At 37.8% G+C, this 23,878-nt stretch overlaps 3 protein-coding genes and 1 long non-coding RNA gene across 25 annotated transcripts in view; 3 read left to right on the top strand and 1 right to left on the bottom strand.

The window, feature by feature from the left end:
• Nucleotides 1–1,329: 1,329 nt before the first annotated feature.
• On the top strand, nucleotides 1,330–3,417 carry LOC111246561 (thioredoxin domain-containing protein 17-like). 9 transcript variants are annotated; one of them, XM_086982824.1, is made up of 6 exons: nucleotides 1,330–1,466; nucleotides 1,952–2,292; nucleotides 2,497–2,584; nucleotides 2,884–2,965; nucleotides 3,122–3,163; nucleotides 3,336–3,417. In XM_086982824.1, exons 2-6 carry the CDS (start codon nucleotides 2,148–2,150, stop codon nucleotides 3,399–3,401), a joined length of 423 nt encoding a protein of 140 aa, XP_086838950.1. In that variant the 5' UTR covers nucleotides 1,330–1,466; nucleotides 1,952–2,147; the 3' UTR covers nucleotides 3,402–3,417. The 9 variants fall into 9 exon arrangements, with proteins under 9 accessions (XP_086838950.1, XP_086838957.1, XP_086838956.1 ...); XM_086982831.1 differs by having other exon boundaries at nucleotides 1,331–1,466; nucleotides 3,332–3,417; XM_086982830.1 differs by having other exon boundaries at nucleotides 1,331–1,466; nucleotides 3,122–3,218.
• A 1,568-nt stretch (nucleotides 3,418–4,985) lies between these two features.
• On the bottom strand, nucleotides 4,986–16,675 carry LOC111248040 (uncharacterized). 10 transcript variants are annotated; one of them, XM_022799731.2, is made up of 14 exons: nucleotides 16,535–16,675; nucleotides 14,869–14,912; nucleotides 14,413–14,650; nucleotides 12,260–12,420; nucleotides 11,153–11,290; nucleotides 10,577–10,721; nucleotides 8,449–8,560; nucleotides 8,053–8,144; nucleotides 7,616–7,719; nucleotides 7,315–7,405; nucleotides 6,988–7,145; nucleotides 6,103–6,190; nucleotides 5,789–5,859; nucleotides 4,986–5,188 (listed from the first exon to the last, which is right to left on the bottom strand). In XM_022799731.2, exons 3-14 carry the CDS (start codon nucleotides 14,429–14,431, stop codon nucleotides 5,036–5,038), a joined length of 1,332 nt encoding a protein of 443 aa, XP_022655466.1. In that variant the 5' UTR covers nucleotides 14,432–14,650; nucleotides 14,869–14,912; nucleotides 16,535–16,675; the 3' UTR covers nucleotides 4,986–5,035. The 10 variants fall into 10 exon arrangements, with proteins under 10 accessions (XP_022655466.1, XP_022655470.1, XP_022655468.1 ...); XM_022799735.2 differs by having other exon boundaries at nucleotides 8,449–8,542; XM_022799733.2 differs by having other exon boundaries at nucleotides 12,260–12,411.
• On the top strand, nucleotides 7,099–17,584 carry LOC147756941 (uncharacterized). Of its 3 annotated transcripts, none has more exons than XR_015323204.1 (3): nucleotides 7,099–7,197; nucleotides 10,472–10,692; nucleotides 16,604–17,584. It is a non-coding gene; the product is annotated as an uncharacterized LOC147756941 (long non-coding RNA). The 3 variants fall into 3 exon arrangements; XR_015323202.1 differs by having other exon boundaries at nucleotides 7,104–7,201; XR_015323203.1 differs by lacking the exon at nucleotides 7,099–7,197 and adding an exon at nucleotides 7,713–7,977.
• Nucleotides 17,585–18,972: 1,388 nt separating this feature from the next.
• Nucleotides 18,973–23,878, top strand: part of Sac1 (phosphatidylinositol-3-phosphatase SAC1) — a 7,972-nt gene continuing 3,066 nt past the window's right edge. Inside the window, exons 1-8 of one of the 3 annotated variants that reach the window (XM_022798361.2) lie at nucleotides 18,973–19,181; nucleotides 19,389–19,571; nucleotides 20,986–21,142; nucleotides 21,339–21,916; nucleotides 22,205–22,295; nucleotides 22,857–22,946; nucleotides 23,177–23,300; nucleotides 23,569–23,831. In XM_022798361.2, the coding sequence (XP_022654096.1) occupies nucleotides 19,480–19,571; nucleotides 20,986–21,142; nucleotides 21,339–21,916; nucleotides 22,205–22,295; nucleotides 22,857–22,946; nucleotides 23,177–23,300; nucleotides 23,569–23,831 (1,395 nt within the window). In that variant the 5' untranslated portion in view covers nucleotides 18,973–19,181; nucleotides 19,389–19,479. Of the gene's footprint in view, nucleotides 19,572–20,972; nucleotides 21,143–21,338; nucleotides 21,917–22,204; nucleotides 22,296–22,856; nucleotides 22,947–23,176; nucleotides 23,301–23,568; nucleotides 23,832–23,878 lie in introns of all 3 variants that reach the window. The other 2 variants (XM_022798360.2, XM_086982814.1) reach the window with 2 other exon arrangements.

Genomic DNA, 23,878 nt, shown 5'->3' with positions numbered 1-23,878 from the left:
CTACTAAAGAGTGATACCACTGAAAACTCTGAACTAAGGTGATCTGGAACTCTGTTTTGACAAATAGTCGCAAGAAAATACGTTACCGTATCGTCGGCTAGCTGGGCGTGTTTTCGCGTGCAGAATTTTGGCTGGCACATTACTTAATCGGCAATACGAAAACAGTATTCATCAATTTAACGACCACCGTCGTGAACAAAGAATCGTCTAAAGCAACGCATAAACGGTGGTACTGGACGTAAAACTCGAAACATTCAAATTAAAGGACTGAGAAAAAATCAAGTAGCACGAACCGTTAACAATCCACGATTAGAAGAAACATCCAATGGGAAGACTAAATTTACTTCATTATTGATTGGTAAAATCGATAACGATGTAGTGTTTCCCTCTAAAATCTCCTTTATTAATTGGTGGTTAGCCATGTCAGGTAAGAAAAGATGTGAAGAATATGTTTCTTTTATGTAACATATGCAAATGGAAAAAAATATGGTAGAATGAAGTCTTTACATTTTGAACGTTAAAATAAGGACAATATAGGTTATTGATTAAACAGGCAGTATTTACATGTATTGCTCGTAATCGACAAGTACGAGAAAGTCTTCTTTAATATTATGTCGGTGTGTTTATCTAATCTGAATAAGAAAAAAACAAGGCTCAGTACTTTTTCTCAAAAAATTTTTGAAGTTCGAAAATTTTATACATAGAGTATATCTCCTTTTCGGTTCAATAAACAATATTTAATTTCGCTATCAAGCAGTAAAGGGAAAGAAAGTTATAAACGTGGAGCAAAGCTCAACTTTTCTGATATTGGGTGTTCAACATACACTCAGAGGAGATCAGATTTGCTTGTTTGAAACCTAGTTCTATACGCAAAAAAAGGAAAATACTATAAACATTTTTTTGGCATTCGCCGACTGAGACTTCTTTCACGAACGCATCCACTCGATGTTAAGACCATTTACTTTAGCCGAAACTTTACTTCAAAACCTGAATCAATTGCCGGTAATTTTTAGAAACATTTCTGCTAGTGAAGAATCGTGCGACCTAAAAAAGGTTCGACAAAGTCTTATTCTAATAAGTCAGATACAACAAATTTTGTACTGACAGTCTGTCAAGGATCTATCATAGACAAGGGTTAAGACACAGGCCAGTAAGTTCAAAAGTTGCAAAAAGGCTTAGTGATTTAAAAAATTTGATAGTCATTGATGATTATCTGGCAAATTTAATCAGGGATAAATAGCCTTATTTTCAAAATAGCCTTTTATTTTTACATTTAAGATTAAAAATCTGTTTTCAACCCATGGCGGTTTTTTTCGGTATGATCACGGAAGATTTAAAATCTCCCGCTTTGCCTCGCTTAAACCTTCTTCGTACTTTTATGAACGCTCATAGAAACTTTCAACCATAGAAACTTTCTGGGGGTTTGTTCGATTTGTAGATTTTGATATCGATTATGCTCGAAAACAGTTAAGTAGTTTTCTATAGAAAAATACAATATTCCGCGGTTATTAAAATGAACACGTTGAATTTGTAATAGACAAAAGTTTTGAAAATTTGGCTCTACTCTCGTTCGTTACACCTGGCGTTCTTGAGTGTTTCAAATGTAATTTCAATAAAATAGGATACTTCGAAATATATATATAGAAGCTTTTTAGGCGAATATAGGGCAGCAGCGGTTTACGAACGTTAGTTGTTCAGCTAAAAAACGGATTTGGCTTTCGCGAATATTCCCAACAATAGGCTACAGTTGTTGTAGTGGGTGTGTAATCACGCGGAGTTCAATAGAGTGTCCCCAGTGCTTCAAAGCGTAAAAAACATAGAAGAATTGAAAACTTCATCTAATTTATTGTGGTATTTAGGTCACTACCTTGAGGGTTAGTTTGGCATTACTTTAGTTTAAAAAAACTTGTGCAAGTAAATGAGTGTCATTGTATGTTTTCTGGTGTTTTAGGTGGTGAGCAGTTCTATAAATTAAACAACGAGGAAGTACGGCTGCTAAGTAAAAGAACATCAATTTTAAGAATACGAAAGGGATTATAAATACTAAGCATACGAAGCGTAAGGAGTCGTTGTTTTGCGTATACGCGCGACGCACGCGCCTCATGTCTCAGTAATATATCAAGCAGAGCTGATATTATATCGCCGTCATGCAGAGGACAGAAGCTGTTAAAGGCCTCGAAGCACTTCGTACAAAGCTGAGTGAAAGAACAAAAGACACAGCTGCATTTGTTTATTTCGTTGGAGATCGGGACTCTGAGACCCAGATAAGCTGGTGTCCGGACTGCGCTGCTTGTGAGTAGAATCAGTACACAATATTCTTTATTGTAATCTTAAATAAAGTGTTTGTATCTTGTCGTTTATTATAAATGCTTGTATGTTGCCATTTATTATACATGCTTGTATGTTATCGTTTATTATACTGAAAAAAGCTCTGCTTCAGTAAAGCAAAGATGTTTACATTAAAATGTAATATCGTTTCTTGCTATGATGTTTTAGCGGATCCCGTGATAGAAGACGCAGTAAAGTCAGCTAAGCCGAAAGCCACAGCAACTTTTATCACATGTGAGGTTGGCGACAAGTTATTGTAAGTATCCGTTTATTATATTCTAAAAATATGTCGTATTCTAAAAATCTCTCATACGTATGTGGTCATTTGTCAATTTTTCTTCACCACGTATTCATGTCGTCATTTAGCGTTTCAGCTGGAATTTTTTCACCACGTATTTATATCGTCATTTGTCGTCTCAGCTGGACTTTTTCCTTCATCGCGTGTTTATGTCGTCATATGTCGTTTTAGCTGTAATTTTTTTTCAGCAAGTATTTATGTCGTCATTTATGTAAGATTACATAGTGGTCATATCGTATGCACTAATGTCGTTACAGCTGGAAAGATGAGACCAACGACTTCCGCACCTCAGAGGACCTAAAACTGACATCTATTCCCACCCTCCTACGTTTTGGAACTGTAGGCGCTTCTTCCGATTAAGCTACATAATCGTACTTTTCTAACATATCAGCTACATAATCATAAGTGCCGATCACACATTCTGCTTAAATGTATACTCTACAGTATACAACAACCAAAAATAACCGGCCGTTTTGGGTTCTCCTCTCTTTCTAGGACAAGAGACTAGATGACAGTGGGTGCAAGGATGCTGCTAAGGTGAAGGCATTTCTCGAGGAATAATTTCCGGGTGCAAAGATTTCTTGAACTTTTGGTAAAGTATGCAAAGGAAATAGGTTATCAAGCGGATGCCTGCATATCCGCGTTTTCGTACTTCTGCGTTTTCGTATATTTTGCATTTTTGTAATTCTGCGTTTTTATCCTAAGGCAGTCGAATTGGAATAAGATGGAGAATAAGGACATTACCAATCGGCTACACCACACTACCAATAAATAAAAGAATAAGAACTTGATTCAATGGCTTATTTTTATTTCGTTGCTTTATGCTTCTGGGTCAATTTGTAACGCGATACGGCGATAGGATATTACGCGATTCCCTTTCACTTTCGCCAGACATAGTATCACCTCCTATAGCTGCCATTATTGCGTAGCATTTTTTTAAATTGGGCACATGGTTTTTTTTGTGGCAATTCATGTGCTTTTAACGTTTTTTAACACTGCGTGCCAAGCTTGAATAAAAGGCCTTCCAATAATATTCCCTACTGGTAAATCTCAACTTTGATGACATCAACGCCGATCCAACACGACTATTTACAGCTTATTAGCTAGCTAATTGGCAAAAATGGCTTATATTTCTTCGATAGTCCAATGGAACCATTCTTTTCCTGGCCTACAGCAAAATTCCTGAACACACTATCCAGTGGTGGAATCTGTGCCAGGCTACCTTATATATGATGCCCCAGAAATCATTATGAAAAATAGGTTCCTCAGTAGCATCTGGAATAAGTGTCCATAATCCTTAATTCGTAATAGGTAGTTTCGCGCACGAACTACAAACGTTGCCGATGTAGTTTAGCAACCGGATTTAAAGGAGGAAGGAACATGGATCCGTCAACCTTTTTTGGTACCTACACCATTGTTGCTCTATATTGTGAAAGTATTGCTTCCGTGTTCCACACATATCATATTCATTGACTTGGATTTTTTTCTCTATATTTACAGGTTAGCCTGCTTATGCAGTTTCGAGCAAGTATTGCTTCCTATCCGGTTTTGTATACACCCTACACAGGGCAATTAAGCAAGTAGAGTTGTTTCGATACTGTGCTAAAGTGATATAATACAGTTGGCAACTTTGGGAATTAACGCAATTTAAGTGACTATAACACAGTGCTCTTTCATAATGCAACTCATCGAGCTCGGGCAAATATAATCCGAAAATAGTAGAAAGGATAAGAATAAGTTCCGAGTTTGCGTAGATGCTTCAACTTAATCGCTGCCATGAATTCGAAGGGACTAAGGGGTCATTAGATGGCCTTGCGTTGCTTGCGTAGACATGATTCGCCGCTCGCATAATACACTAAATAACAGGAATTGAAAAGTACAAATGGCTTTCGGTGTGGTTTGAACGCAGTGCAAATTAATAATAGCTGAGTCCGGTGCATCCAATATTGTCCAGTGAAAAACATCTGTACGAATAATTCTAGTAATGCTCGTCAATGCGGGGTTATTTGGCAATCGGTTTTTAAGGATGAGAAATGTTCTGTGGCTGGAACCATTTTGCTTATTTATCGCAACTTACCGGAGTTCAACTTATTCAACTATCAACCTTTTGTGCGTAGCACCGCAAGCCTTATAACTTTTTTGGTTGCTTCGACAATTTATGTAGGTACGCCGTTGTAGACCAGTTATAGCAACTATTAGGAGTAGATCCTTAGTAATGGCGATGTCTAATTCAAGCCTCATATCGATATTTTGTCTCTCTTTTTTCTCGCAAAATATTCAACAAAAATGTTATACCGTAACAAATTGGCTCTTCTCAATACGTACTTTTAAGAAGCGTACTTAGTAAAGATGTCGTATCTAAAATAAGTTTCTCCTTTATTATATTATGATTTTTAATTACAAACCCCTCTATGGCAAACGATGGCCCCTGCGCAGATCAAGGGCGCGCTGAGCATTAATGGCTCGACAGATATCGACGACACTCGATGATGTTAAATAGTCCATAGCTATAATGTTTGTTGAAGTGCGGTATTCTTGATTTTTTCTCCACCACAACATTACCTAGGAATAAAAACATAAGTGTTATATAAGAGCCGTGTAGCCGAGAAAACTGACATAAACATACAAATTATACATCTACTGGGGGATTCGTTTAGTTCTCAGCTGCTCGTGCATACCACGCATGGTACGTTGTGCGCCTATTACTGTCTATGGATATATTGCCTATCGCAAACAATTGCACATATCCTGGGATAAATATACGATATAGTGTGTTTGCTTGTACGTTGGCAAATGTGGTCGACACAACAATGGAACAAATAAGTTAAAAGGCGGATAGAGTTCACAATATTCCGGTGCGCTTTTCTTGCATCTAAAGCACAAAACACTCCTGAGGTTTATTTCATTTACATATTCAAATGAAGGGAGACTTCAAATACACTTAGGATATTTTTCGCGTCAATTTATAACCATGAGTTCCGTTGTACGCCGCAAAAATGGAAATATATTATAGAAGAAAAGACAATATAATATTATAAAGGGACGACACAAATCCAAATACACGAAACAATGAAACTTTTGTGTGTAAACGAACTTCATAGTAGCTCAATGAAGCCTTGTGGTGGCTACTCGTAAGTAGTCCACCAGACACTGGCTACTTACTTTCATATTGTTTAGATGTGAAAGTGCCCGTACACCGCCCTGATACTGATCAAAAATAATATTCAACGCACCTGTAACACCATGAAATATTTCCTCGTATAAGTGCTCTTCTCGCAAGAAGTGAGACTGGGAAAATAGTATCCGAACGAATCTAGATTGAACGAAGCCTCAGTTCCAAAAAATGCTAAATTAATATTCTAGAATACCTTTGAATAGCAGTGATATTCGTAATAATAATCATTTAAAGAAACAAATTATAGACTATTTTAAACAGATCTTAATTACCGGCAGCTTCTTGAAAGCTCGCCACCTACCCTGAGGAGTCAGTTGCGCCATGGCCGAATAAAGCCTGTTGCCTTCGCTTTGCTGATTCTGCATCTGCCTTAAGCGATCTTTCAGCACCTGAATGTATGATAAGTGTAGAACATCAAAGCAATAATCCTATTATTATTAACATTGTTATTATTGTCCTTTTCATTTGTGAACCGGTGAATAGGATACCCTTGAGATCAAACTGAAGGCTAAGACGGTAAAATTCTATTCCTTAACGATACACACGTGTATTTACGCCATTTAGCCCGGATGCTGAAATATCCCTTGGCTATAGCTAACATAATTGAAACTATTCTATGTTCGACACTAGGATTATGTTCTACCGTACTAAAGGTTAGTGTTAGATCATTTGCCTTTGGTCATAAATGATGATTCTCTTTATTTACTACACATCAATTATGAGTCTGTCGCCAAGCTAGTTCAGCTATATACCAGGCGGTGTTCACTTATAGGCTAGTCTAATTATTTAACGACGTTATTTACTTAGGATTGACTTTTGTCAACACGTTGTTAGTTATATAACGTTTAGCATGAACATGTGCGTTTCTCTCCTGGCAGTCACACTCGCAACAATATTATAATCTCTGGCTCCAAAGGCGCCAGAACATTCTACACAGGTTCTATGCCGAAAATCTTATTTGCCTTACAACTTCAAGAATCAATGCGAAATATGCTTAGAAATAACTAATGACAGAATACTGCACCTAAAAATAAACTCCCTACACAAATGGTAAAAGGAATTGACTTTATATGTGTCAGACGGTATTTATAATGGTGCGGTTCGAGAGCTATGTCACTGTTTCAGTCATCAAAAAAAAAATACGTACATATCTATGCATGCTTAACTATGCATAGACGATGATTACCTGTAGATTGTCGGTGTTTGCCCACGCGTGGTACACGCCAGGTAGGAATCTACGCGCGAGGTTGTCATCCTGTGAGAATGTGACCACAGCTCTTTGATTTAATGCAACTGTCTCGGACAACGTGATCATATGGGGACGATACTGCAAAATGTAAGGTCCTGTTCGTGGCACAAAATAAATGGACAAGGCTTAGCGTCTGGATTCAATGTTGTATGTAAGGTTAACTGCAATTACAATTCTAGATTTATGGGCTGAGCACCATTTTTTGAACACTTTATTACAAACAGCGTCCGATTATCCAAACAAATTCGATTATCGAATGCATACCAAGATGTTTCTCGACAAAATCTCCCAATGACGTATAATCCGCTGACGTTTTGAAGCCCCATGGGAATTCGTGGAAGTCGATGAAGATCACCTATAAGTATGAATGATTGAACTTTCATAGTCTCTAAGGCCTTCATATACGCGCGCCTTGCCAAATGGCATCAAGAGCCCGCTTGCATAAATGCTCAAGACAGTTTTTTCATATAGCTTTAGTTTTTTAATAGCACCTTAGATAAAGCAAGTTTCTAATTGAATCACTTCCATAATTACCTAAAATTTCTTAATTCTCTATTTTCCTTACCTCACGTTTATGTTCGTCAAGGAATTTCTTAACATCGTGAAGTACGCTTTGCAATCTGTTGTCCGTTCGGATGGCCGAGTGAAACACCCAGAACGTTTTTGTGTCTAAGAAATAAAGTGCATGACGATTAATATGGATGAAATTTGCACTATTGGCGTGTCGACAGATACACTGTATCAACTACTTCTGTGGAATTGTAAAAGAGGCAAAACATGCTGTGTCATCTGCTATTTCGTTCTTGACAATTATGTTTGCAAACGATAAGACCCGTAAACGTTGAATGCGTCGTTCATCATCTCATACACAAAACACTCCAACCTTTAAGACATCATCAGCCACATACAATCTCAGATGCATAATCAGTAAGTAAAAGCTTCAAGCGGAAAGTTTAGCAATTTTTAACCAGAGCATCTTTGACTGCTTCTTCTGGTACTCACTATTTGTACTGACTAATCCTGGCCGAATATCGAGAAAACGGCTTCCATATACGAGTTGTGAGTAAATGTCCTCCTCTTGGCAATCGCGATACCTGAACAGATATCAGTTGCTATACTAACTACAGTTATATACTCGAACAACATAAATGTTTGTCTACGTAGTATTTAGTTTGCTAGTGATATTTGCAAGACTTAATAATTATATATCATAAGCACATTCATAAACGAATGAAAAATATATACAAACTGTAATACTAGATTCAGAAAATGTGAGAAATAAACTAATAAGATGTTTTTCTATTGACGGCTAATAATCGCTGGTTCGAACTCCGGTGTAAAGCATATCTTGCAAATTCTCCTTACAAAAAGAGAATTCTATTAACAACATTTGCGAACCATGTGATGAAAGATTCTTCATGAGGCTCGTACACCTTGTAGGCGCCAGCGTTGTGCGATCCTGGTATTGCAAGGTAATTTAGCGTAAGGTTTCCTGAAAACGTGAACCACACTATAGCACTAAATTTGTTTACATGTAGAATTTAAGATTAGCAGGAATCAAAACAGCAATCAAAATAATCTTTGTGTAAATTGGTAGCCTGAAAAAGGCAAAATCTACTGATTAGAGCTCTGCTATGCGTACATGTTTGACGGTCCCCTTGATAAAATAAATATTCCAGCTGCATCGGTAATTGTTAATAGTATGAAGGCTAGTCAAACGCCGTTCGAGTTGCCATTTTTTATCGCATAAAAGTTTTTGTGTTAGCGTTTATCTGTATTAACTTACAGACGCTCTGATGAACTCGTTCGCCTACATGTAGTTAATTGGGATCAGAAGATTGGTGTTAGCAAAACGGCTTTTTGTATGATCCTTCAAGCTGAAACATTTTGATAACTGCCTGTGGCGCGGTCAGACCAATTTCAAATTTATAATGGGTGTAATAATTAAGAAAGAACAGAAAAGTTGTATAAAAATAACCGAGTCTCATCTGAAAAATCGAACTCGTTATACTGCTGTTCTGAGTCCCAACGCCCTTCATACACCATGATTACTAGAATAGTTTGATCTCCTCATATTATGCCAAAATAATTATTCTTGACGGAAAGCTAAACAATGCAGGGCATCGTTAGCACACGCTTGTATTGTGCGTACGTCAGCGTACACCGCACTAGAGGTACGAGTATGTTTTACTGACATGCTAATATGTATAATGCAATTTTTGTTCCCTATGCTTCAGCTTGAACTTCAACACAACTGTTTAGCAGTCATTTTCATAAATTCTTTTCTACAATCGCATGTAATGATTTAATAACAACTCCGAATAAAACAGTACTGTTCTACGTAGACACGTTTGCTTGAGACTTGTTTACAAATGTCAGAATCCAGTGAATTTAAATTCTGGGCTAACAATAGGCCAAAAGTGCCAAGAAGCGCAAAGGCTGCAACACAGCGCAAGAAATCGGAAAACAGGCTAACTACTGGAACTCATCTGGGCTAACCAGCTGGCGATAAATACTCTCCTCTAGAAAACAACTTCTAATAGTCGTATTAATACTTCCGGATTACCAGAAGTGACGTTTTAGATCAATTCTTGAACTTTTTTTTTATTTAATGTCTGTTACAAATCTTCTGGGTAACTAAAATCTGTTTCTCCATTATTACGTGCTTGCGGTCTTGTTTCAAAAAATAAATTTAAAAAGCTTTTTACTCTCAAAAGACTATACGGGCGAATGCACGCCCAGTAGGGGAAGCCGCTACATATGTTCTACTCTGTTTTGAGCACTCTGTATACAGAGAATATTTTTGAGGTATTGTATAGCACTGTAATTTCGGAGTAAGAGAACGACGTTAAGTCTCGATAGTTATCGATCTATGAATAATGAAAGGCGATCGTTTCTAATAGGAAAAAGCATTAGGAACGAGCATTCGACGTCTATCCACGTTAGGCCACTGTAGGCCATAAACGTGAACGAAGTACATATTATGAGAGAAAGATGCGTGAAATAATTATAACCATGAAGATGAATCCCAAAGTGAATAGTAAATATGCCCATATATCCGATTACTGTATTCAGGAGCCTGGAAAAGCTTATATACAGCCGCAGCTTTTTCAGTACAGGAAGGGTCCATGGTGCCCTAGTAAACAGAAAACCGAAGTATCGTAGTTAAAAGCCGAGCTCTTTACAAGCCACAGCTGACGCGGCCCATAAAGTGGACAGTCTAAAGATTTAGAAAGTTAGTCAAAAAGCAAATTTAGCACTGAGTATTTCCCAATCAGTAACGTGCATCGGCCCCTTTATTCACTAATTACAATAATATCTGAGTTAAACGTCGAAAATCTTGTTATAAATACGATCCTAGTGTATTTAAAGAATAGGGCTCACAAAGTAAATGGTAAGGCTTATTTTCTTGTTTCAACAGCTGCTGGATGCTGCCAGATTCATGATATGCTATACGGAAAAGCATTCGCGCATCGCTGTCCATTTTCGAACCCTGAATACAACAAAAATTAGATCAAAAACTCACCAGCGGCAGGTTCTTGATCAACAAGCTGCCCCATCCAGTCTGGATAAACTCGCAAACAGCTCTCAGCGATAATCGTGGATCTCCATTCCAAACGAATGAAATATCCGATGCAGTCGGTTGGTACAATTTGAGCACTAAAATTACTCTTTAAACCAAGCAATACGGTAAGGTGTTAATCTTGGTATAATTTACCAGTGTAGTAATAAATAACTCTTCAGGTCAGGAAGCTATACGATTCATTCAGATTTCTAATTCCCCAGTGCTTAACTTGTAGAGATGATCTCTATAGACATCTTATACCTGGACATTTCCTTTGCTGTGTCGATAGATAAGAACTATCAATACTACCCAAAGATATATGAGCTTGGTGGTAAATCAAAGTAAAAAGCAGACTTAATCATACAGGCGAAAAATCACACAGTACATTTAATAATTCCTTTTTATGCTACTATTTTTATTAGGGCTTCTATTCTAGTTCGCCTGCAAATTGCGAGATTGTTAATGATTTAATCTTTACGCGTAGATCGTGTCTTATACGTTCTACAATCAGAATGACACGAAATGCCGTTATCTTACCGGTGGTATGACGTATCCCGTAAAGATTCGTCCTTCAGTAGGGTCTTCGTCATCCTCAAGTTCATCGTGAATGTTTATTCGTTTTAAGATCGATCTGAATTCCCAATCGCGCGCAAGTACCAAGCATCCATCAGTGACCTTTAGTATTAGCCATAGGTAAACATTACAATAAACGGAAGCAATCTAATGAGCTCCATATTGAAATAAACTGAAGCACATTTTGTGTTACAAGCAGATAATTAGAATAACAAAAACATAAAACAGTCCTTGATTATTAATGATGTGTTAGGGAGGATCTACAATTGCGCTACGACGGTCTAGCTTACAGGTGTGGTAGTTTTAGTCTTACGTTTTAGGATTTAGAATGTGACGCAAACGCGCAAAAGCGCATCAAGAGTATAGGCTGAGTAATTTCCATCTTGGCGAAGTTATAGTTCCACTAGAAATCTTTTGCCGTGCTTCGCAGGACAGCGCACGTCCCTTTCTAGACTTGGCAACTCGTCACTGTATTAGAATGGTATTAAGCACAACCAACATCAGCAGAATACTAAGTTTAACAGCGAAAGGTTTTTAGGCACTAACTTTCATATGAGAGAGACTTTATAAAGACAGGTATTATAACTATAAATTCTAAAAAATACACACATTTTATTATTGTAATAAAGTGAAGAGTTTTTCTTTTGTAGCCAAGTGGACGACCCAATTAGGGTCATCCACCCCTATGTATGTATGCAGGTAACGTTGCGTACTTACAAAATACTTCATTATCAAAAATTTTATTTCAGCCTTTCGGTTATCAGTATCTTCTGCATACCCTGACACACCAATAGGGGCATCAGTCACCGTAGAACTCAGATAGACAGCACATACATACTCTGCAGCGATTTAGATTGTACTACACTGGTATGACCTTTTTTTCGGAGAAGCAGATTTCTCCGCCAAATAACTGCGTATGCTATCATCTGCTTCATACTCTGTCGACTTGACAACTTGCTGGTTTCTAAACAAATAACTGTAAGGGACAGATATCAAAGATATAAACCATTGCTAAAGCTTCAAGTTAGACTTGACGATAATTTAATTCTTAATGTGTTGACACACACTTACAAGGGACGTATTGAGCCCGCTGAAATGAACAGCCACTTCTCGAATATGGGTATTATGCTGTCGACGAGGAAGTCCTGGCGATATGGCGACAAATAACGATACTGGCCTCTGCACAGTGCAGCTGGCTCGGTAAATGGACGCCAGTTGAAAAACTGCAAACACTACCAGTAGGTGAAATCATGATCAAACAGTGCCGATTGTGGACATTTGTCGTGTATTCCCTAACAGACGCTACGACAAGGTTACATTGATACTTACGTGACCAACCTTCTGTTGATGGTCGAATCTATCTTTTTTTTTTTACCTACCGTAGAAAAGTTTTCGGCGCATCTAATCCATCCAACCGGAACTTGTTAGTTGTCTCCGACATCAGTAAGCTTTTTTTCTCTATTCTCTCATGACGTTTCAAACATTCGCATAAAGACGTACTTGTATGCTTCGCACGGAGATTTCAACGCTAGCTATCAATGGCTGTACCACTCCTTTTTATAGTAGAATTTCAGATTTTTTACATAAAGCCTTTTGCGATCGGAGTGACGCCGGATTAATTTTAATCACCTGATAGCAAAACGGTATACTTTCACACGGTTGAGTGGGTTTTAAGGGAAGGCAGACGGTCAGTCGCGTAGCTTTGTGTGTAATTTTTCTTAAGTTTTGTATGAGTTTCGGGGTTCTACGTTTTCAGGTGTACGGTAGCAAAAGTAAATGTAATTACTACTGTATTCCTGGATGGCTCAAGCCTAATCGACACCGGGCAAAATTAAATCGACAGGCACTCCTTATGAGAGGTCGATTAATTATCAATAATGCGGTAGTTCAATGGTCTGTCTCTAAGGCCAGCAATGATTTTATTTTGACGATAAAGTTGGAGCTAAAGATGAAAAAAAACCTAGCTAAGCTTATTTTATTGCTAAGAAAAACTGACATGAAAAATCCAGTAAAATCAATCAAATTTGATATTGAACACCTTTATATGGTGAACACATACGCAGAAATAGACTAAAATACAGATTATGCTTTAATGTAGGCAACTGTGACTTTATATGGGGCATTGTGTCGTCTACTATCAATGGCGCTTTGTCACCTCATGAGGATCTAACTAGAAGAAACATTAATATTGTAAAATAAGAAACGAATAGCATTTTCGACATTTTTAATTTACTGACACGTCCGTAAAAATTGGCGCGGATAATTATTGTAAATATAAGAATATATAACACTAACAAAATGCCAGGGGTGCTCGTATTACCGCTAATGGAACATAAAAGCATAGCAAATCCTACTTATCTGTTTTACTCGAAAAGTACCTGCAGAAGGTCACACAATGTGGAAAAATTTATATTTATATGTATATATATATATATATATATATATATATATATATATATTATGTTATACAAAAGCGCACTTAACTAAAGTTGAACATTTTCTGGGCTTACTGATAGTTAAAGAATAGATCTAAAGACACATCAAACTTACACTAAAACACAAATAGCACGGATCAATGTGGTACAGAACGCCTGGTTTAAATTTATGAAATTCAACCCATGTGAAGCTTTTTCAGTTAACGTCTCTAGAGTTACTTATAAACGCACATCCTCAAACGCATTTATCAGCCTTTGGAAACATGTGTGAGGATGCTAACCTCCTAACTACCATGCTGGCCTTCAAATTACGCTAAACATTTAATTATTAAAATGCAGACAAATTCATTTGATGCATGAACAGCGTCTGTTCCAAGCTATTCAGTGTATTCTTTATCGAAAATAGAAAAAAATTTCAAATAAGATAGGTTACCCCTTATGATTCGTAACATTCAATGCGTATTTCTACGAACGTGTTTTCATAACAAATTGTTTTATTAAATATATTGTATTAAAAAAAATGTATTATCGAAATTTAATCGGGAACATTGTTTTAAAAGTGGGAAAATGAAAAAGAAGGAACCTGTTTTTGCGTCTTTTCTCTACAGCAGCCGCGAGGTAGCACAGCGTAAGTCATATCAATTAAAAAAAACTAAATAAGACAATGAACAAAAAAAATTAGGAGTTGATTTTAATTAACTAGACTAAAGGAAATTAAAACGACAAATGTCTAAGAACTTGGTGTCGCACCCAAAAACATTAACTTTCAAGTATTACTTCGCCACTTACCGTAATGTAATAATGCCATTGCTTACAGCCGATGATTTCTTTGTTTTCTTCAAAGAGAGGTCCAACTGTTACATGCAAAGATCAGTCCATCAGTTTACACACAGCACTACTTTTTTCAATGTACAATACAGTTGTACTTCAGGGTTGCATGACGCACATCTGTACAAATCCGTTATGTCTGAACACGGTCCCACAGCGTACGATTTCACAAGCCTCCGACCCCACCATTGAGTGACCGCTTAGTCAGCAAAGAACAAAGCAGATAGTATCGTTGTTACTGAGAAATCGGTTCCCCTTCTGATCGCCGCCCGCAATCGGTTATGTAATAAGATACACGATTTTCGCGAGCTGCACAGCTCCGATCAAACAATTTTACGTAAGATTGACTAGATCTTATTATTATTAGCATTATTATTATAGTTCGGCTACAAGTATAGCACTGGCAAAACAACTTACTGGTTGCGTAGTTCTTTAGAACTAGCCGTGTTGACGTTGTCTGTCTACAAGAACCGAACAATGTGAAACCACATTTTTTTGGCATTATCATTCCGGCTCTTTATATACTTATATCCTACGAAGCACGTACTTTCGGCCTCCTACGGAGTCGTGTCGGGGAAGTCAAGCTTTAAATCTACCTAAAATAGGTAGATGATTTGTTTGCTATATCAGTAGTTGTAGTAACTGCTAACGCCTTAATCGTTTGTCCTGCACTATAGGTACAGGGAGCTGGGGTAGTGAACAAAAGCTTGCTGGCCAAATAACAACAGAATTCAATTTTTTCAGTGCAGTTTCCGCCAACGATCTGTGGCAGTAAAGTAAGAAACATAGGTTAGTCAAGCTAACTTTATATTACGTTCAATGCTTGGCGGCCACTGTCTGAAAGCTAAGCATAATCTGACTTCGCGGACGGTAATACGACCATCACTCTGATCTCGCTGATAGACTAACAATAGTGAATAAGAGTCGTAAATAAACTACAACAATCGAGATCTATCTAGTTAGCAATAGCACTAATGCAGTGGTAGCAGTAATCAGTGGTGCGTGATCGAGTAAATCTGAAGGAAATTCGTGAGGTAAAGAGAGAATCGCCGCAGGATCGGACTGAATCAATTCACAGCGTACGTTCGAAACATTGCTGCGGCCCGTGTCAACGAGGGCAGTACAGAGGAACACTGACCGATGTAGTATACTACCTGTCTAATCCCTGTCGTAAGACGATTGACAAGATATCTACGACAGGTGGCCATAGGCAAGGGGATCCATATTACATAAGGTGGTAAGCTGTCGACAGCAAGTGAACAAAGCAACTAAATGGAGCGACAATGCTGCGATAAACGAACGCTATTTTGCACGAAGGGTCTGCGGAGCACGCGTCGAAATCAGTGCATAAAAAGGGTCCTTGCTTCGCAGTGACACCAACGGCACTGTTAATCATAAACGAATGGGTTACTTTTGTGTAAACGTGTCGACTGGGTTCACTTGCGTTTTGTCGGGGAACAGTTTCAAACGCATTTGGAGCGGATAACATTACAGAACTTCGAAACGTTAGTGTTCAGTTTCTATCTATGCGTATCTAGCTATTGTTTGCGTTTTATAGATGGATCCACAGATGTTAATTATTTGAGAATAATCGCCGATGAGTAACTTTTCATTTAGACCGTCAGACAGTCAAAACCGTTAGAAACAACACAAGCTTGCATATTCATCTGCTGACAAAAAGCTTGGAAACATCCATCTTCAACATAAAATTCAAGAAGTTAGCAATTGCAAATAGTGAAGAACTCTAAATAAGAGACAGAAATAGTACAATATCGCTTTCGTGGGAACATTTTTCTAAACTATAATACATTACAGAATATTATCCAAATATCGATGTTATCATTTTCCATTTCTGAAAAATTTGAAATCAACGTAGTTGTCCTAAGTTATATAAACTGACACAATGTTTTAAAAGCAATGAACATGTTTAGTAAACTATGACATATTGAAACACTGTTTCATATTTCTCTCAGAACACCATCCTTCTATATATCCATACGTATATGTCTGAAATTCTTAGCATAGCGTCAATATATATCATACATCTAAAGTTTTACCAACACGAATTGATGAAGATACTGACAGTAAATAAATTCACTGATATAAATTCACTTAGATTCGTTTCGTGACGATCTGGCGTTCTCCGTTTCAGTCAGTTTTTGACTTTTGAGCACCGCGATGTTGAGGGCCGACGACGCGTGGCGCAAGTAACGCAAGGCAAAAGGCACACAAACCGACCGTGTGACGTAGGTTACCCGGAGGCTACATCTCAGTACGTAGGCGAAGAGCGCTGGACGTTTGGAAACAAAATGACGGTCAGTGGGTGTCTGTGAAGCATGTGAAAGATAACTGCGTGAGGTGCGCTCAACGGCAGTCACTGTGCCTAGGAGGTAATAGGATAAGTTGAATGAAATTTTTGTTTTACTATACTACATACAGAAAAATCTTTGTTTAGTTAAAAGCAGATCAGTTTAATTGGTGTCTGCTTGTACAAACGGAGATATCTTAGTAACCCGAACACCATATGGATCACTATGAAAGTATAGCAATGAATGCATTTCATTGCAAGCAGTCAGGTAGACTTATCCTTCGAAGTCTTTCGTTCTCCTAATGGAAGATACGATAGGAAGACGACGAATGGGGCCTATGATATTTCTCCCTTACCATAGTAGATATGTATATCAAATGTTGCCAAAAGCTAGAAATTAACGTAAAGCGGAAATCCTTAGAACGATTCGCCGTACAATAAATGGAATGGGAAGACACAACAGGAGTATAGATGATATTGTCAACCTGATATCTAGCAACGCGCCTTGTATTAATAATATATCGCAGATTTTGGCCTGAGGATCACAAACTACAAAAAGAGAATGTACTCAAAATGATACGAAGTCTTCGGTGAGAAACGAGTAATATTACGTGGCATTATTCGTTGTATTAAAAGATAGCGTTGTTTACTATGAGTTATGCATTTCTGGTACATACGAATCATCTTTTTTTCTATTGAATGGAATACACCACAGACGATATCAATAATACCTATTTGTATCCAGTTTGCTATTTAAGTAAATTAGCGAAAACGGTGCGCGGAGTCGAAAAATAAAAACGGAACAGTTAGTTGATTCGGTGAAAACGTTTTGTGTTTTTATTAAGTTTTCCGACATTTCGTATCAAGTTATTGGGAAAACAATTAGATCAATTAACGGCTTGTGCTTGGATCAAGATAAATGCGTATGAGATATGTACAGGCTGTTCAAAAAGTTGTCCGATCTTAAAGGTCGTTATGGGGTTAGGTATTATTTGAAAGGCTTTCTCTAATTCTAAAATCCTTTATAGTTTGAGCCTTGCCAATGGCATATACTACACGACAAGTGGGATTAAATAAAGAAACTAACACTTAACATGGTTTGTTATGAAAAACTCCTCCACTTCCTTTGGATAGTGTGTCATGTCCTGAAATCTTAGCCGTCACATTCTATTTCAACAAACCACTTAAACTAGTCTAAGTATTCGAAACTCACTAGTCACTTCTGAAAGCTCTTCTAGTACACGCATTATTGTATTTTATGTGTTACGTTGCTTTAATCGCCTGTCTATGGGGAAATTCCGCGTAGACACCTCTCTCAAAGTTCAACAACGTTTTTTTTTGGCAGTATACATAAAAAATATATGGAAATTTTCGGGGAGTTATGCTCTTTTGAAGCTTCTTGTTCCTAGGTTCATAATAGTAAAACCCAAAGGAACTCCAGAGTCTGAAGTTCTGAGGCACTCCAGGCATTTAAGGGTTGACTTAAAACGGTATTTAAGTTACCTATCTGGCTACTTGTTGTCTTCGTGTAATACATATACGACTGAAATTGGATTGGCTTAACATTTGATTTTTGGCAGAAGGTCGAGATTTGCTGACTACAGCTTCCAAATAGCATATTTGTGTGTATATATAGTACTTGAAAGGTACGAGTTTCAATTTTTTAGAATTTCTTATTCCTCGTATGATAGCGCATTTATCAAACAGTGACCAATATTAATTGCACGTTGGCTGTGAAATACGTCTTACTAGGACGATGCGTGATTCGTTAACCTCTTCGTCAGCCTATTCTAGGTGTTTAACTGATCACGAAAAGTACTGTGAATCGCCAGTAATGTATCTCCAAAAAAAATATCCAAGGCTATCGTAGCCAATCTCTCCTAAGTGGCATTGTATCACTATACAACGTATTTAAATTTTTCCGTATCTCGTCCACCCTCTGTTTAGTCACCCTTCTCAAGGATTCAAAAAACGTGATTAGTACTCAGAAGGCAAATCTTCTTTTTGCGTTATTTAATAGAAATATAAAAACACCATACGCTTCGTGGCAAGTCTGATAGATGCATACATCTTTTGTGTACCAGGCCAGTGCCAATCCGAAGCAGCATGTCACATTATGTCTATGTATGAATATCCTGCGTCTAACCCATGTAGTCAGCAGCCCGCTCAGGTAGTTGTCGACAGTCGAGTCCTTGTAATGCGTTCATCAATAAAAACATTGCTGATTTGGAACAAAAAACTGAGGGCTGCTGTCTAACACCATAAGAGCAAGGCTCGATCGTCCTTCTACCTCTGTTTGATACGGCATTGATAGTTAGTGTATTTTTTCCGTTAAGACTGTGCTGGTGGCTTCGACAGACAACCGCCAACGGACAACCACTGAGAAGGAATTTCCAAAATCCTGTGTACCTGTTCATAACTGGTAGGTGTTTCGTATCGAAGGCAGAAGGCAGCCTTTTTTCGAGGAGTCGAAATTACGCACTGTATTTGTGGCCCATCAGTAGATTACAAGCAATATTAGCATACACAGGTTGGAAAGAATCGACTATTATTCTCGAAAGTAAATGAACTGCCCGCTGAAAAACAAACGATATAATTTCATAAACGAGGTATCTGTCTGGTGCCGAAGATCAACGAAACGTGAATGAGATCAATTGTTGTAGCTGGGCAGCTGAACAAGACGTTAATCGTGGTGGACGTAGTGGTCTGGTGCTACTACCATGGAGCTTAGCGACTCATATGTACTATACAGCACTTCACAGCTCTACGCACTGCAGGTAGCAGGTGGATCCGAGACATTGGTCATTGACAGGTAGGTGGAAGATAGTCGACGTAGAAAATATGTTGTAACAAATAGTAGTAAACAACTGGATCCGAAAATCCGAAAAATCCAACGCAAGTTTATGGGTCTGAAAAGCACTTATAACAAAAAGCAAAGTAATTTGTCACAGAGGTGGAAAGAAAAAAAGTATTTGTTAATGTGCCAGATTTGGCATTTTCGTAACAATGGTATGTGCTCAATAAGCTCATAAGTTTAAGCGGTCTTTAATACATGTATTACGAAATTTACTCTCATCGACACTCTGTTATAATAATCGAAGTAAAAACGATTCGAGCCACAGAATGGTCTACAGATCAGTGCTCCATGTGGACTGCGTTTTTCTTAGTAGCTCATTGTACCGATCGTAGGGATAAATAAATGATACACACTTGAGAACAACAAATAAAAATGCACTAGACCGTGTAGTTCAATTAACTTAGATTTACTGTAACTAGATATTATTATACCAGGCATTGAACCCGAAAGTTCTCAGCCTAAGTCTCTCTAAAATAATTTAGGGTTGCACTTTATATAATTAAATGACTATGGCTTTGCTAGATTTTTGTGACTCTGCTTCACTCAACGAACATCATGGCATAAAATTAACATCTTTCTGAAGTGTAATATCAATCTACATAGTTAATGGTTAAATGTTTTTTATATGCGAATAGATAAAAAAAAAATCTCAATTGGGCTTATTCTGCGATGACACCTTATTTGTTCTCCATTTTTGGAGAGATGAAGCGACGATGTCATACATGCAGCTCTCGCGTAAAATGTTGCATAGCGTTCGCTGTTATGAAGTCCCTTAAATGATTATGATCTAAGATCTTGCACCATTGCTAAGCAAACCTCGAAATAGGTATCGATTACTACACATAAGATAAATATAACATCTGATACTACCCTGCTTTTCTCGGGCGTGACAGTTGAACAAACATAATAATATTAGACTCTTAACACGTAGGGTTAGAGTGTCCTGAAAACTGGAGTTTTTACTGAATTTACACTTCGTTGATCTTTAATTGAACCTTATCAAAGTTAGAGGAAATTTTAGGTTGAGTGCGCGATAATTATCATACATGCCTAACCGAATAGTCGTATCTGATATTAGCGAGAAAGATGACTGGTTAACATTGCTTTTCAGTATTCACCGCGAATATTGAAGAAAAGATTATGGTAGAGTATATATTTTGTAGCTTTTATTTCTTTACTCACCGACGTTTTCACGTCAAGACTCTCGAAAACCTAGTGAGTACCAAGTTGAATGACTTTAATTGCGTGCAAAAGTATAACAAATATCACTACATAATTATAATGCTGCGTGGAAAAAAAACCCTTATAGGGTGATTTTAAAAAGCTTACATGCAACATGCTCCTCTTCATGAAAAGTTTACCTTTTCAGGTTAAGTGGCGAGGTTCGGGTGGATCGCTTAACAGAGAAACTCTTTGAAGGTGCATCTGTTATTGTACCGCCGAAACAACAACACGTTTTTGGCTTTGCCGGACTCGTCCAGCTTCTTGATGGTGGTCATGTTATCGCTATGACGGCACGCACGAAAGTTCGTAAATTCCTATTTACAACGCACCAATAAATTTCTGTGCAGATGGCAATGTTATGTGCATCGTAACCACTAACTTTCACTTGCGTTACTTAGTTAAGCATGCGCTTGCTGTCTTTTCGGTCCACGTTCGCAATAGTGCAAACACAGTCATCTCTTAAATTAGTGAGCTTTCTCCTATGGCGCTTTTTTGCAGGTGGCCAGCGTCGGTGGCAAAGCTATTTACCGTATCGATGGTTGGCAGTTACTCCCATTAGCTCGCAGTGATGTACATCTTACCGAGGAGCAGCGGTTGACAAATGCCGTCTATTTACAAATGGTTTGGCAGGTTTTACGAACTCCTTACTTTTATTATTCGACTAAATTTGACATAACGCACTCACTTCAACGACGCGACAAGACGACAGCAGGATTTTGCCAGATGTCTCTATATGCCAGGGCTGATTCGCGCTTCGTGTGGAATCAACAATTGTTAGCCGAATGGGCGACTGGAGAGAGCCAGCTACAGAAGTTCCTTATTCCGTTACTTCACGGCTTTGTTATACAGAAGCAGTTGTCACTCAAAAATGGCCAGAACTTCAATTATACGTTAATCTCAAGACGAAGTGTACAACGGGCTGGTACAAGGTTTAATACCCGTGGCTCTGACCTTGAAGGTAATGTGGCTAACTTTGTCGAAACTGAAATCATTATTGAGACGGCAAAAGGACGAAGCTCGCTGGTGCAGACGCGTGGCTCGATACCTCTTTTGTGGCAACAACTACCTGACCTCAGGTAATTCATTATTCAGTGCAACTATATCCTATGAAGCATAGCACCGAAAATGATGACAACCTTCTTTTTTATTACTCGAAGTAGCAACTAAATGGAGCATCTAACGAGACAGAGTTTGCGGATCGGGAGTCGCCACATGACTATTGAATGACCAAATACAAACTAATATTGGAAATGCATATTTCTATGCTGTACATAAGGATAACTACTTACAGGTATCTTAAGTACATTTGATATGCTCTGATGTATTATTCTAAATTGAGGTTTCATTTAATATTGCATAATTAGGTACAAACCTCCACCGATGTTGATCTCTGGGCCGCAAGAAGAAGTTGTCCGTAAGCATTTCGAACAGCAAATTGTCACGTACGGAAAACAGGCATGTTTCTCTAAAGAGATCATCTGCGTATACTAATTGTTTTGAAATGGTTTTATATTTTTATATTCTTTTAAATATTATTTTTGGGTGCAATCCATGATTGGTTTAGGTTCATATGTTTATCCCAATGATAATGAGACCCCTTTCTACAAAAAGTACGCTTGGTATTGGTATATCTGGCATTCTAAGTCGAGTATAACTTATACGTATAGGCGTATAAGGCGTACTGCAGAGATTATTAAATTATAGATATATTAAATTATAGATTTATAATTATGTTTTATGTCAAAGCTTGACTGATAAAACACGTCTTATGAAAACAAAATAGTGCTGAAGTAAACTCATTTCTATGGTTTTCTTTCCTGAGGAAACTAGTGGAATTGAGCAAGAAAGGAACGAGTGTGGAGGCGGCCCAATGATGGAAAAAACAGCTCATAGCTCGATTTATAACTTACCGTAGTTTGAGGTTCCTAATTCAGTTTGCAATATTTGGTGGTATGAACCACATTAAAATGTAATAATAATACTAAATCAGAAACGGTGTATGTTGACGACTTTTAGGTTGTATTAAATCTTATTGACCAGAAAGGTGCGGAAAATGTTTTGGGCAATGAATTGGCGCGTTGCCTTACTGTCATGGAAAATTCAAATGTGAGTCCTCTTTGTATTGTTACTGATATTAAAAACTACTAAAACTGTATGGATAAAGTTTACTATATTTTGCTTTTTCAGCAATACATTTTATTTCCAAGTAAAATAATTGATAGATCAAATTAGTTTCTACAGAAACAGAAGTAACTAAAAAAGTAGTCGTAAATGCATCCAAATAGTTTGCTGTGCGACATTGTGGATAACTTTCGTATGTACACTATTAATTCTAGGTTCGGTACGAGCCCTACGACTTCCATACGGAATGTAAGGGAATGCGCTATGACCGACTAAAGATTCTTATCGACCGCGTGGCCGACTCACAGGATGCGTTTAGCTTTTATATGGAATTTAATGGTTCGTTCTACCTCAATAGCGGAATTTGGAATAAATAGCTAGCACTCGCATGTGTGATACGTTTGCCTATGAATATAATTCTAAATTTGCTACATCGGAATTTAGGATAAACTGGGCAATTTTAACTCTGTTAATGTTTTATAAGCAGTCTGTTATCGTGTAGCTAAAGGAAAAGTTGTTCGCTGTGTCAAGTGCATAACAAAATTTGAACTATATTTAACTTAAAAGATACTTCACTCTAACAAGTGTTGATTTTGTTATATCTCAGATGAGTCATCCCAGGTGAAAGTCCGCTCACGGCAGCAGACTGGAGTCTTCCGCACAAATTGTATCGATTGTCTGGATCGAACGAACGTAGTTCAAAGTTTGTTGGCGCGTCGCAGCCTCGGGAGCCAGTTAGTCGCTCACGGAATAATTAGTAACGCAACCGAGGTGGATGACAACGAATGTCTGGAGAAAGCTTTAAGGATGATATGGGCTGACAACGGAGATTTTTGCTCTCTACAATATGCTGGCACGGGCGCTCTTAAGGTAGAAATGAAAAAGTTGTAGTAAAAAATAGGGTAGAATCTGCATAT

Source organism: Varroa destructor, unplaced genomic scaffold (assembly GCF_002443255.2).
Source record: "Varroa destructor unplaced genomic scaffold, Vdes_3.0 BEIS01000003.1, whole genome shotgun sequence".
In the NCBI taxonomy this organism is placed as follows: domain Eukaryota; kingdom Metazoa; phylum Arthropoda; class Arachnida; order Mesostigmata; family Varroidae; genus Varroa; species Varroa destructor.
The sequence above is the reverse complement of the archived record's forward strand: the minus strand, read 5'-3'. Positions and strand labels throughout refer to the sequence as shown.